The sequence below is a fragment of the Linderina pennispora genome, assembly GCF_002104995.1.
Source record: "Linderina pennispora strain ATCC 12442 chromosome Unknown DL89scaffold_1, whole genome shotgun sequence".
Lineage (NCBI taxonomy): Eukaryota > Fungi > Kickxellomycota > Kickxellomycetes > Kickxellales > Kickxellaceae > Linderina > Linderina pennispora.
This window is the reverse complement of record NW_024468249.1, coordinates 2,265,912-2,278,847: the sequence shown is the minus strand read 5'-3', so window position 1 is coordinate 2,278,847 and position 12,936 is coordinate 2,265,912. Positions and strand designations below refer to the sequence as shown.

Sequence of the window (12,936 nt, the reverse complement as noted above, 5' to 3'; positions counted from 1 at the left end):
GCGTGCTGCACATGAAGGGCATGGAGGGCGTGAGCCAAAAAAAGTGCGGCTGCGAAAAAAAACCAGTCTGGTCAATTTTCCCACGGACTATATCTGAAAATCTATATCGCTTCCGTTCGAGTGGGTGGGGCAAAATGCAGGCTGCTCCTTCTGTTGCTGGGAAGTAGCATCGAGAACGGAGCAGCAAAAAACCAGCATCCAATGAGACCGACAGCCGAGTGACGGGGATTGCCCTCTTCTGCTAGCTGTGCACCTGCTGCTGCAGCAGCCGCAAGTCACGGGCTGTGAATATGGCCCGGTGGAGACCGCCTGAGAACAGGAAAACTGACCGAGGGCTGGCACGGCGTACCGAGCAGCAGTGAAGCAGCGCGCTGGATGGGAAAAAGGTGCGGCACAATGAAACAGTGCGTGATAATATCCCCCCCCCCGGAAGGCATCGGCCTACCTGCCTTTGCTCGTGAGAATCCGCTCCTGAGGCACCACGCACGCATTGCTGGTCCGTGCACAGCGCTTTCTTTTTGCTGCAATTGGTGGGCACAAGTAAGAAATCATCCTGCATGCACGTATTGCCCATCATGTGCTCCAGCTTGTGCCAGCTGCACCCGCATACATGCCTTGTTATTTACAATCATGCCCAGTGTTGAGTGTGAGAAACGGGGACCATCGACGCCTAGCTGGCATATGCTTGGCCGCTTATCAAGAGCAGGGAGGGGAGCGGCTGCGGCAATTCCGAAGCATGTGCGCGCCTGTATCAAGATGGCCGGTGATGCTGTGTGTCCGTGGGAAACAGCAAGGTTAGTCACACTCTCAGGTTGCCCGCCACTCGCCGTGCTTCCCCGAGGGGCGTACCGGTATGTGGGTTGGACAGATGAGGAGCTGGCCGAGATGACAGCATGCCGTGATTTGATATAAAATAATCCACAGATAATCCCGCCACGTGTGTCGGTTTCCGGTTCTGTGGCTTCTGGTGTCTCTTCGGTCCCGAGGGCAAACCTCCAGGTTGTGATGGCTGAGACATCCCCCGCCAGGATCGCTTTGTAATGCCTGGCTGGTGCTGATCCTCTTCCTGCTGAGCTGCCCGGGAGCCGTCCGGCAGGTACCGGTTCCGCGATGACCCCAGACTGAGGGCGAAAGGGCGAGATCAAGTAGTGGCGGATATTTGGCGATCCCTGCCTTCTCTATACGGCAGGTGTTCTTGCACGCTCCGCTTCGTGTGCATAGCCAACTCTGTGGCGAGCCGATTTCCAAGCGCCCATTTCCTAACCGCCCTGTCGTATATTCGCGCGGATGGCGCCTAAGTGGGGGGGGCAAAAATTACCGCTCTAGCCCTTCCTCCCACATCCCGCCTTCCATCCAGCTTTTCGCATGCACATGCGCAAGCGCACCCCGGCGGTCACGTCTTGTCCATGGTAAGTGGGTACCCCCTATTTTCCAGCCCGCCAGGCGGAAGGGCCGTCCCGTGCGTGATAGCTGGGCGCTCTGGCCTGGTGCTGGCTGGCTTGAGCCGCTGTCTCCTTGAGCACCGCCCGCCAGGGCTCTTCTCCCCAACGCAATTTTCCCTGGCCAGCTTTTCGCAGAGCGGATTTTTTATTGAGCGCCCCGCCATACGACAAAAAACCTCCACCGCTTGCCCGTCAGCGACTGGCTCAAATAGCCGTGAGGGGCACCAGGCGTTGGGCAAAGCGCCTGCAAAAAATTGGCGCTGTCCCCTCAACGGGCGTGTGCGAGCTCTGCGCTTCCTCCCCCACCACAGCGGCGCAAAAATATCCAGGCTGTTTTGACTGTATTTAAAAAATTGTTCAAAGACAGTCCCGCCTTTATCTCACACTATCCCCTTTCTCTCTCGCCTTGTCGAATTTATCTTTATTTTGCTCACCTCTCAATTTTGTTACAAATTCAGAGCCTTCCAATCACAAAAAACATGTCTGCTGCTCTCAAGTCGCTGTTCAAGACGCCGGCCGCCGCTCGCCTGGCCTCGCGTAGCCCGCGTGCCCTGTTTGGCTCCATCCGTTATAACACCACCGTTGCCGGTGAGCAGGTAAGCGAGGAAAAAAGGAGGGCGATCCGCACGCTTTTCGGGCACAGCTCCCGTGGGGTTCTCCTGCAGACGCAAGCTCACACGAGTACCGACCGTGTCAACTAATTTTTTATGCAAGCCCTTTCTCAATTTCGGCCAATTCGCAAAGTAGATCACTGTCCGTGAGGCCCTGAACGCGGCTATCGACGAGGAGATGGAGCGTGACGAGAAGGTCTGGCTCCTCGGCGAGGAGGTCGCGCAGTACAACGGTGCTTACAAGGTAACGTAATCAACAGCACACTGCCCTGCAGCGATGCCAGCCTCACAGGCATGTGCTGCAATGCGATTCAGCACCCACTAAGCGGCAGCTACCCCCTGCTCTACATGTATAGGTCTCGAAGGGTCTGCTCGACAAGTACGGCCCCAAGCGCGTTATTCGACACCCCCATTACCGAGATGGGCTTTGCTGGTATTGCCGTCGGTGCTGCCTTCCACGGCACCAAGCCCATTTGCGAGTTCATGACCTTCAACTTTGCCATGCAGGTAAGTTCACCCAATACCAGCCAAGCTGAGGCGTGGAATCCGATCTTGTTTGCAGGCACCGCAGCTGCAGCATGGACCTGTTCGTTTTGCTGTTTTCGTGGAGACGGGAACGATCAGCATGTATAGCAAGGGAGAAAATGACCGCACCTTAAATTCGCCTCTTTTCATGGCTGATCCCGTCTGCCTCTCCTGCTCTTCAAACAGCTGCTGTTGCCCGCTGTGATATGCTGCTAACCTACCTGTGATGAATTTCCGCCATATAGGCCATTGATCAGGTCGTCAACTCGGGCGCTAAGACCTACTACATGTCGGGTGGCTCCACCAGCTGCCCCATTGTGTTCCGCGGTCCCAACGGTGCCGCCGCCGGTGTCGGTGCCCAGCACTCGCAGGACTACGCCTCGTGGTACGGCCAGATCCCCGGTCTCAAGGTTGTCAGCCCGTACGACGCCGAGGACGCCAAGGGTCTGATGAAGGCTGCGATCCGCGACCCGAACCCCGTCATTGTGCTCGAGAACGAGCTCATGTACGGTACCAGCTTCCCGGCCACCGCCGAGATGGCCAGCAAGGACTTTGTCATCCCGCTCGGCAAGGCCAAGACCATGCGTGAGGGCACTGACCTCACCATCGTCACCTACTCGCGCCCGGTTGCCTTCGCCATGGAGGCTGCCGAGCTCCTGGCCAAGGAGGGCATCAACGTCGAGGTCCTCAACCTGCGCTCGATCCGTCCTCTGGACCTCGACGCCATTATCAAGTCGGTCAAGAAGACCAACCACCTCATGACCGTCGAGCAGGGCTTCCCGCAATTCGGCGTCGGCTCTGAGGTGTCGGCCCAGATCATGGAGTCGGAGGCCTTTGACTACTTGGACGCCCCGGTCTGCCGTGTCACCGGTGCCGATGTCCCGATGCCCTATGCCCAGAACCTCGAGAGCCTTGCCCTGCCCGACACCGAGGTCATCTACAAGCAGGTCAAGCGGGTCCTCAACATCGAGTAAATTCGAGCTTTAAAGTAATATCCTTTTGTGCTCTCTCCAAACTACATTTTTCACCCTTCCACCTGAATTGGTATACCAAGGGCACAACACGTCATCGGTGCTGTTTCCATGTAGAACACGACGCTTCTTTCTCTGCCAAGCACGCATAGCCTCGGGAGAAACGGCCGCACTGCTATCCTGCGGAATCAGAAAAGCACCTGTATACAAATACCGGTCAACCAAGCGTCGGATTCTAGGCCTCGTGCCTCTATCAAACGCATAGCATGCCACCGAATAGCTAGACAGGCGCTCTGACACATGCGAAACAGCTTCAGTGATGCACCCAGTCCTTCGTCTCCGGATGCAGAGCCATGCAGGCGCCAATTACCATAGCGCTGACAGTCGCTGCAAGTCCGACACCTCTCGATCCAGTGTCTAGACTACAAATACGCAATAATGCCAAGCAAACACAGATCGCTTGTACCCACATACTGTGCCATCTGCCTTGGCACGGGCGGTGACGTGCGCAAACAAGCTCGTGCGCTCAGATTGTGCCCAAATATATGACTGCGATCGCAGTGCGGCCCCTTGGAAAGCCGTCGTGGAATGGAAGCAAGCAAGCTGTAATAAAAACCCAGTCATATTTCCCTGCACCCTAAATCCCTAGCGTTGAGGTTCCCCTTCTGAAGATTTCGCAACATCTACCACTACCAGTACCATAGAGCCAATATTCAAAATCTATTTTCTCACTACTCTTTTACCTTACTTGCAGCAAACAGGGATCTGAAGCCTAGCTCCACCACCCGACAATTCTAGCATGTCCAGGGCGAAGAGCATGTCTCGTCGCCGGTCTAGCATCATGGATGTTAACCCCGGCGACGATTTTAGTCCGTTATCTGAGACTTTCAAGCCTACCTCGACGCGCGCGCATTTTGAGGAGCTTGTCGACCAGTATCGTAGGTCTGATGCCAGCATCGGCAAGGCCCAAGGCAGGCTTGATACTGTTGCGAACAAGAAAGACTATGTGCTTGGTTTTTTGAATGATGTCAAGTAAGTTGACCGCTATTTTCCTTCATATGCTGGCCAAAAAATGGACAGGTGCACGTTGCATCACTAGATACCTATCGCTTGATATGCAGTAAAGCCACATCCCAACTCAATATTTTCTTGCCCAAATAGGAAATGGCAGCTTGCCCTCGACCCCAGCCATGACCAAGGCCATGGGCAGTATCGACTTTGAAGCAATGAGGGAGCACACGACCACTGAGCCCGGCCTGGATGTTGTCAACAAGCTTGAAAGGTCGAACACCGCCAGCATCAAGCTGATCGAGCTGGTCAACGGTGACGACAACCTACAGCGGATCGTTGCCAACCTCAGCAAAATGCGCAGGAAGACTGTCGACGACCGCAAGAAGCTCATGGACAAGGTCAAGAAGGGGACCAAGAAGCAGCCCTCGGAGGAGACCAAGGAGAAGGCGTCCAACTACGGCAAGGATCTCGTCAACGTAACCAAGGGCATTGCCACGTCCGAGAGCCTGCGCAAGGTGCTTGCTGATGCGTCCAAGCTGATCAGCGACACCATCAGGGGCAAGGAGTCTGTTCTTGGTGAAGGAGCCAAGGATGCTGAGGCGCCCGAAAAGGAGATGGACCAGATCAAGAAGGAGCTCGGGAAGGCGGGCACCGATGTCAGCAAGGATGCCTACGACGCTGTCGCTCCGCTTGCGCAGAAGGTGCGTGATGGCGAGATGACCGCCGCCGCCGCCGCTGCCATGATTGCCTCCAGCTCCAAAGAGAAGCTATCCGGGTTTATCGCGAAGGGCAAGAAGAACCTGAGCAAGGAGCAGCTGAAGCCTCTGCTTAGCCGTCTGCGCGGTATTATTGTCGAGGCGCGCAAAGATGACACTGTCCAAAAGTCGATGGCCTCCATGTCGAACCTGTACACCACCATGTATATCAAGAGCAAGGCCATGGCCAAGGACGCCAAGGGCTCTGTCAAGGACCATGCAGCCAAGGAAGACATGATAGACACCCGCAATCGCTTTGAGGATGTGCTCAAGAACCTGGGAGCTGGGTACTCTGTGGTGCCCATCTTCTCCGCGCTCAAGTTGCTGGGCAAGGACTACCACGAACGCGAGGACATTCGTGAGCTCGTCGGTGACGCCAAGGAGTTTAGCAAGTGGGCCGTTGCGCTTGACCCTGAGGAGCTGTCGATGGACGAGTTCACCGAGCGCGGGTCCAGCATACTGAATCGCAGTAGGGAGCTGCTTGATCCCAAGTCCAGCGAGCATTTTGACACTTTGTCCAACGAGTCCAAGGACTATATCGAGGCAGTCAAGAAGAACCCTGTCATCGAGGAGTACACCGACTCGATGAAGGCGCTGACGTATGCGGTTATTGGAAAGGGTCTCAAGGGCGACGCCTGGAGGAAGCACATGAAGGCGCTGACCCATGAAACCTTGGCCAATTTGCCTGTCCTGGTGCAGTCGATCCGCTACGTCCCGCTGCCGCGTATTGCGGGGCAGAACAAGGATCTGGAGTTTGCTGCCGACAACATTGTGCTCGACCTGAAGCGCTTCGTCCCTGAGCATATGAGCTTCGACTCGCACACCGAGGTCTACCCTCGCTCCGCACTCCTCCACAAGAAGCACGCGATGAAGTCGCGCATGGGATTCGACAGCGAGCAGTTCTTCTACCACACGATCACTGGTGCCAACTGTGTTGCCAAGAATGTGGCCTTCTACGTCAAGAAGAAGACAGGCATTCCGAGGATTGCCGAGAAGGGCATTGCCAACATGGTCATCGGTGGCCGTGGCATGGATATCTCGGTCAAGACGCGCATGCTGCATACCAGCGAGAAGAAGGCGCATGTCGATAAACAAAAAGTCGAGCATCGACGAGTCGGGCAAGGGTGCCAAGTTGGCCAAGAAGCTCGAGGACCATACCACCGAGCTCGACAGCAGCCGCACGTACCCTGAGCGCCAGTTCGACATTGCCAAGGTCGCTGTCAAGATCCACAGCCTTGATGTCGATGTGCGTCACAACAAGCACAACGTGCTGAGCGGTCTCGCTATCCCGCTGGTTATATCGGTCGCCAAGAGGCAGATCGAGCGCCAGATCGCAAAGTCCATCTCTGATGCTATCATCCGCAGTGACATGCTCATCTCCAAATATGGTCCACGTCGCCACGCACATTGCCACCACGCAGGGGAAGAGTCTCGCTACCAAGTCGGTGGCTGCCGCGAAAAAAGGGTGCCAAGACCGAGCAAGGAGAAGTACGCTCAGCTGAAGGGCAAGGCCAAGACGACCAAGGACAAGGCCAAAGACGAGGCTGACAAGGCCAAGGAGAAGACCAAGGAGGCAGCTGAGAGTGCCAAAGCAGATGTGAAGGATATGAAGGATGCGAAGGATAAGGGTGACAGCAACAGCCGGCCTGATGAGGATGGAAAGCCCAAGAGTGGTCCTGCTGACAAAGCGAAGGACAAGGCGAAGGGCGCTATTGGTGACGCCAAGAACAAGGCGAAGGGTGCCATGTATGGCACCAAGAACAAGGCAAAGGGTGCTATGGACGATGCCAAGGGACAAGGCAGAGGATGCTATGGACGATGCCAAGGACAAGGCAAGAGGTGCTATGGACGATGCCAAGAACAAGGCAGAGGGTGTTATGGACGACGCCAAGAACAAGGCGAGGGCGTTGAGGAGCTCTTGACGAGAACAAGCCTAAGAAGTCCAAGGCCAATGATGACAAGCCAAGAACCATGATGACGAAGACCGTGCAGCAAGGACAAGAATGACGACATGGCTGACAAGACCAAGCAGGCCATGGCGGCCCGGCATGACTCCTATGGTCGACGAGGCACCGCCCCTAGTTGGTGCCGATTGAATCGAGATAGAGGTCCCGCCTCCAACCAAGAACGCGGCACCTCTGCTGATCAAAGAGTTCGTCTACCTTTCGCTGTATTAGCTCATTTAACCACTCAGTCTCTTTACTTTCTTCATTTGCTTTCTTGCTTTTCCTCTTGCGCGGATGCTGGTTTCTTCCTTTCTCTATGTCGCGCAGCATCCAACACAATGTAAACGTTGAAACCCATTTCATGTATCTAAGTGCCGGGTATTCCTGATGGCGCGCAGGCTTGGACACCAGCCATTGCCGCTGATGACGCTGTCTCAACTGATTGGCCCTGCGCTTTTTTTGCGAGCAGTTAGCCGGTCGTTTGGCCGCTGTCTCGAGCAAGCCCATTGCAACTGATATGCAGTAACTCACCTCTTGGTTGTCCTTTCCTCAGCAATTAAAAAAAAACTCATACCCAACTGCCCAGCTCTTTACACCGACAATTTCGCTATTCTATTAGAAATGCGCATAGGCACAGCGGTGGCAACAGTGGTGGCTCTGCTGCCAGCACTGCATTCGACGCATGCATTGGGAATGAGCCGGAGGCGACGACTGGAGCTTAGGTACATAGCACATGCACCTACTACTGAGAGGAGAGATAGATACCGCGAGGGAGGTCAGGAGCAGTCCAACTAATATTTGCAAGCTGCGGACTCTGTAGGAATGAGGTGAAGGTAGGCAGGACCACGATATACTGCGTAGGCTACGGCTGCTTTTTGTAGGAGGTTTCTGACGATATGCCATTAAACAACTCACGGCTATAGGAGTCATTTTACCATGCCTACAATGGATACATGGACTACGCATTTCCGTTTGACGAGGTAAGCAGATCAGCGTTGCGAGTTTGCGGGTAGTCGAGATATGCATTTCATGCCCGTTATTTCCTGTTGACCAATGTATCAGTTGCTCCCCTATTAGCTTAACCCAGTTACATGCCAGGGCCGTGGGCGAGATAGAGCCGATCCGTAAGTGAACTGAAAAGGCGCAGACCGCTAGCAGACCGCACAACCAGTCAGCAGACTGTGCTGACCGGGCCGCTGGATGCACAAGCTAATCACGATCTGCACCCAACACTAGGTCAAATATTAATGTGAACGATGTGCTGGGCGATTACCTGCTGACGCTGGTGGATACACTCGATTCGTTGGCTGTTCTAGGCGACAGGCGAGCATTTGCCAAGGCCTGTAGCCAAAACGATACAATTCCTACCCGATTTTGACGTCGACAGCCACGTCCAGGTGTTCGAGGTGACAATTCGGATGCTTGGTGGACTGCTCAGCGCGCATATTATCGCCACTGATGAGAAAGATACTCTCGGGATGCGGATCGACAAAGATGGCTCGATATAACGGTGAGCTTCTCGGTCTAGCCCGGGACCTTGCGTACCGCCTATTGCCGGCGTTTGAAGCGTCGCCTAACGGGATTCCCTATCCGAGGGTAAGTTGGCCTGATTAGTGCCGCACGAAAAGCGCGTGCTGCTCATATTGTGGCCATATACTCACAAGCATCGGGCAGAGTGGGCAACAGCTGAGTGGTTATAGTGGCGTTAAAAACCGGCTTGACAACTAACCTGTCCAGAGTGCGAGCCTGTCTTTGACAGCAACCCTTAGACTAACTTGAAATACGGCTTTTTGCGCGGCGAGACACCGGAAACATGCGCGGCAGGGTTTGGCACCTTACTGCTGGAATTTGGCACACTGAGCCGGCTAACGAATGAGACGATATTTGAGGCAAGTGCAGGTTGGCATGTTGGCTATTGGCATATACTGTGCATACACTGTGCATACATATGGCTAGTCGGAGCACACATTGCACACTGTGCATCCCGCGCTTGAGTGTGTCTGTGTGCATGGGTATAGAGGCGAGAGTATGGACTTGCTCTGCATCTGTGAAATGGCTTCTCTGGTATTGAGGCCGGGGTGCATTTGCCAACCGCATAATCTTACTTCCGAGCAGCAGATCATACACCTTCACTGCAGGCGGGCATTCACCAGTCACTTTGTGGTACGGGTAGGACAAGGTAACTAAATTTAAGCAAACGTCACTCCATCCTCTTTGAATGTAGGATGTCGCCCGGCAGGCGCTCAATGAGCTGTGGTTGGCCAGATCGAAGAAGAACCTCTTCGGGAACGTGTACAATCTGGAGCAGCGGAAGGTAAGGACTGGGTTTACCCCTACTGGACACTAGGCCTCATTGACTGCTGTCTCCATTTGGCTGATCTTTTTGCCTTCAAAGGGATAACGCCAATGGCAAGCTGTTTTTTATTGCTCGGCCCACTGGACTAGCGAAAAGTATGCCGCGGGGCTGATTGGATCGTCCTTCAGACTGCCAGATCATCCAGGGTCTCTTGGCGGTGGTGGGGTGAACCCGGGCGGAATAAGCACGATGTATTGCACAGCAGTCATTGGGCAGTGGACTGCTTTGCATAGTCCTGTAGAAAGCTTCGGACAATGCCGAAAAAATCGCCCATTGGTTCGATTCGGCGTGGCTATTTGTCGCACAAGCCCTTTCTGCAGCGAGTGCAGCAAAACATTGCACGCAAGGGACTACCATGGCACGCGGTTGGGCCGGGCATAATAACGCCATCCTAGCAGCTTCCTTAACAGTCCACTCCTTCCGAAATGTGTCCACAAACCAAGCGCTCTCTGTGGCCCGTCGGCTCAGTGTCCAGGCCCTGTGTTAAAGAGGTTCCCACGCAGTCCTGAGATAATCGCGTAATATGCCGCCTGGTGCAGCTGGGCTCACTGCGCATCTGCAGCAATGTGGCACGAGCAGCTCTTTGTGCAAATAATCAGCACCACACGGGTTTTCTTGCCTGTCGTACTTACACAGACGACGCTTTTGTCGGCCACTTTTGTGTTCCTCCTCCTGTGTAGTGGGTAACGCCGGTTGCTAGTATAAGTGCCTGGCGTCGATTCGCTCTATGAGTACCTTCTCAAGAGCTACGTTTACTTTGGCGACACACAATATTTGCAGACGTTCGAGGCGTCGTACAGTGCACTGATGCGCTATGTGAGAGATGCCGTCGGCGGCCACGCATTCTACAACGTGGACATGCGTACAGGTGAGGTGGCGTCGACGTGGGTTGATTCGCTGTCAGCATACTTTCCAGGACTGATGGTTCTAGCAGGGGACGTTGATGGGGCAGAATCAGCATACTTGCTGTTTTATCACCTGTGGAGGCGGTACCGGGCAATGCCAGAGCGGTACAATTTGTATTTGCGCGAAACGGATGTTGTGTTCTATCCGCTGCGGCCCGAGTTTGTCGAGAGCACATACTTTCTATATAGGGCAACGCGTGATCCGTTCTACCTGGATGTTGGCGAGATGGTGCTACGCGATCTAAATGCCCTGCAGCGTACAGAGTGCGGATATGCATCTATGCAAAATGTCAATACGCACGTCGTCGAGGAGCGCATGGAGAGCTTCCTGCTTAGCGAGACGCTAAAGTACCTGTACCTGCTGTTCGACGACGAGAATCCACTGCATTCGCTTGATAACAACTACGTGTTTACCACTGAGGGCCATGTACTACTACCGCTCTCGCCCCCAAGCAACAGATCGGCACAGTACCCAGCCGGGTCGTCGTTTGCAAAGCGCAAGCTGATCCACTCTGAGGATGCACCGGCAGCTGTCGAGCCATTCTTCTATCACATCGACAACATCCGCACCAAACTCGCATCAGTGCACCCAGATGACATGTTTCCGATGCCTGTGATGTCGGCGGATATCGCCATCGGCAAAGCACACAGTTCGCATAGCGGACATTACACCGGCACTGGCGGTCACGGGTCCCGCAGTACTCCGGGCGAGCTTGCCGGAGATCCACGCAGATGTCCGATCCCGCGGTCCATGTTTGCAGAGTTCGGGCGGCGCTCTGCAGGCCATGCCAGCAATGCAACCCAAACTCCACGGCAGCCAAATACCTTGGATCTGCCTGGTGGTACCCAGATCCGGTTTGGGAACCGATCAAGTCGGGCGCAGAGTCCATTGCAGCAGCTGGGCACGCAGCATGAGCTGGCGCGGGCCCTTGTGCAAGCACCGCGGCACCTGATCAAGGAGCGGCAGTATTTGAGTTCATTGGTGGTCAACACTGCCACGCAGACGCTACCGCTCCGTTCAGACTTTTACAATGTCGGGGTGCTGGCAAACAATGGACGTCATGGGGCGACAAGTGGACGTGCCGACAGGTCACAGGTACTGAAGGCAGCGCTGCAGTTGGGGTTAGAGAGCGGCGCCATGTGTGTAGCACCACTGCTGCAGCTAGAGCTGGCAGAGCGACACAATGTCTGGCAGTCGGCATTGTACGGGGAGCTGGGTGCGGCAGCCGACGCTTATTGTGTCCGGGAGCCGCCCAATGGAGCCGATACTTGGCTTACGCCCAACACGCGGCAGATGCCATTTATGAACTTTCTGGTTTCGCGTGCTGAGGGCCGCAGCACAATGGCGTGGGATGTGCCAATGAGGCCAAAGACGCGCTCGGGAACACCGCTGCTACGGGATGTGTGGGACGAGGGCCTTGGACAGCAGCAGCAGGACATGGCGCATGACCCACAGAGGAATATGAAGGGGTCCACGCGACCCAAACAGCGCGGGTACGCCGCCAAAGCCGCACAGCATGAGCAGATGCCCGGCACTCGCCAGCTGGTGATCACCAATGGCGCTGGGCAGGTCCTGACCGACTACGTTATTGTACGGCTCAGCACAGATGACGCCCTGCAGGAGTTTGTGCGGGCACTGCCTGTTCACAACGACAGCGTGGATGGCAGGGCAACGACGGAGAGCAAGCAGTATTCGGCCATGTACAATGCGGATGCGCCAAATCATGAAGCCCTCGCAACCCCCGGTGCCCACAGCAGCGCAAGTGACCTGCTTCCCAGGGGTGCACACGCGCGCCAGGGCGACCGGCACCGGAGACGCGACTTCGCCGGCCGTCTGGCATCGTTCGCTGAGCCAGCGCTGTACCGCGGGCACCCGCCGTACCTGGTTCCGCAGCCGACCACCGTGATCATGCTGCACTTGTACAGCTCGTCGTCGGCGTACGGCTGCGAGCAATACACGCCGCGTGAGCAGCGCATGGTCAGGGGCAAAATTGTCGCTGTGCGCCATGGCGGCGGCTGCTCGGAGTGGGACAAGGCAATGTATGCGACCAGGGCTGGTGCCCAGGCGCTGCTGGTGGATGCTGCGCGCATGGGCCCCAGGACTCGCGACGATCTGGCCTCCCCCATTCGCAGCCGGTTTATTTGGGATCGCTGGTTCTGCATGATGGGTAAATGTATGCCAGAGGAGCGTCCCGCGGATAGCCCGTTGGGTGCTCAGGCTGATGATCTGCGCCACCGGCATCACGCCGAGGAGCTGGGCGAAATTCCTATGCCCGTCGTCATTGTCGGCAGGCAGGTTGTCAATGAGCTGGAGCAGTATCTTATCTCTGGCTTGCATGTCCGCGCGGAGCTGCTCTGAATAGGTTTTTAATATGCATCACGGTACCGGTACCATCATGACCCGAACAACAATG

At 55.5% G+C, this 12,936-nt stretch overlaps 3 protein-coding genes across 3 annotated transcripts; all 3 read left to right on the top strand.

The window, feature by feature from the left end:
• Nucleotides 1-1,921: 1,921 nt before the first annotated feature.
• On the top strand, nucleotides 1,922-3,552 carry DL89DRAFT_273787 (thiamine diphosphate-binding protein; the record flags this gene model as incomplete). Its single annotated transcript, XM_040889106.1, has 4 exons — nucleotides 1,922-2,038; nucleotides 2,190-2,302; nucleotides 2,446-2,560; nucleotides 2,824-3,552. The coding sequence occupies 4 exons, from the start codon at nucleotides 1,922-1,924 to the stop codon at nucleotides 3,550-3,552; spliced, it is 1,074 nt and encodes a 357-aa protein (XP_040747785.1).
• A 1,187-nt stretch (nucleotides 3,553-4,739) lies between these two features.
• On the top strand, nucleotides 4,740-7,492 carry DL89DRAFT_290096 (uncharacterized protein; the record flags this gene model as incomplete). Its single annotated transcript, XM_040890046.1, has 8 exons — nucleotides 4,740-6,143; nucleotides 6,174-6,398; nucleotides 6,430-6,703; nucleotides 6,737-6,756; nucleotides 6,799-7,061; nucleotides 7,108-7,221; nucleotides 7,308-7,375; nucleotides 7,422-7,492. The coding sequence occupies 8 exons, from the start codon at nucleotides 4,740-4,742 to the stop codon at nucleotides 7,490-7,492; spliced, it is 2,439 nt and encodes an 812-aa protein (XP_040747784.1).
• Nucleotides 7,493-8,755: 1,263 nt separating this feature from the next.
• DL89DRAFT_290095 (uncharacterized protein) lies at nucleotides 8,756-12,881 on the top strand (the record flags this gene model as incomplete). Its single annotated transcript, XM_040890045.1, has 3 exons — nucleotides 8,756-8,857; nucleotides 9,486-9,575; nucleotides 10,350-12,881. The coding sequence occupies 3 exons, from the start codon at nucleotides 8,756-8,758 to the stop codon at nucleotides 12,879-12,881; spliced, it is 2,724 nt and encodes a 907-aa protein (XP_040747783.1).
• Between the last annotated feature and the right edge of the window lie 55 nt (nucleotides 12,882-12,936).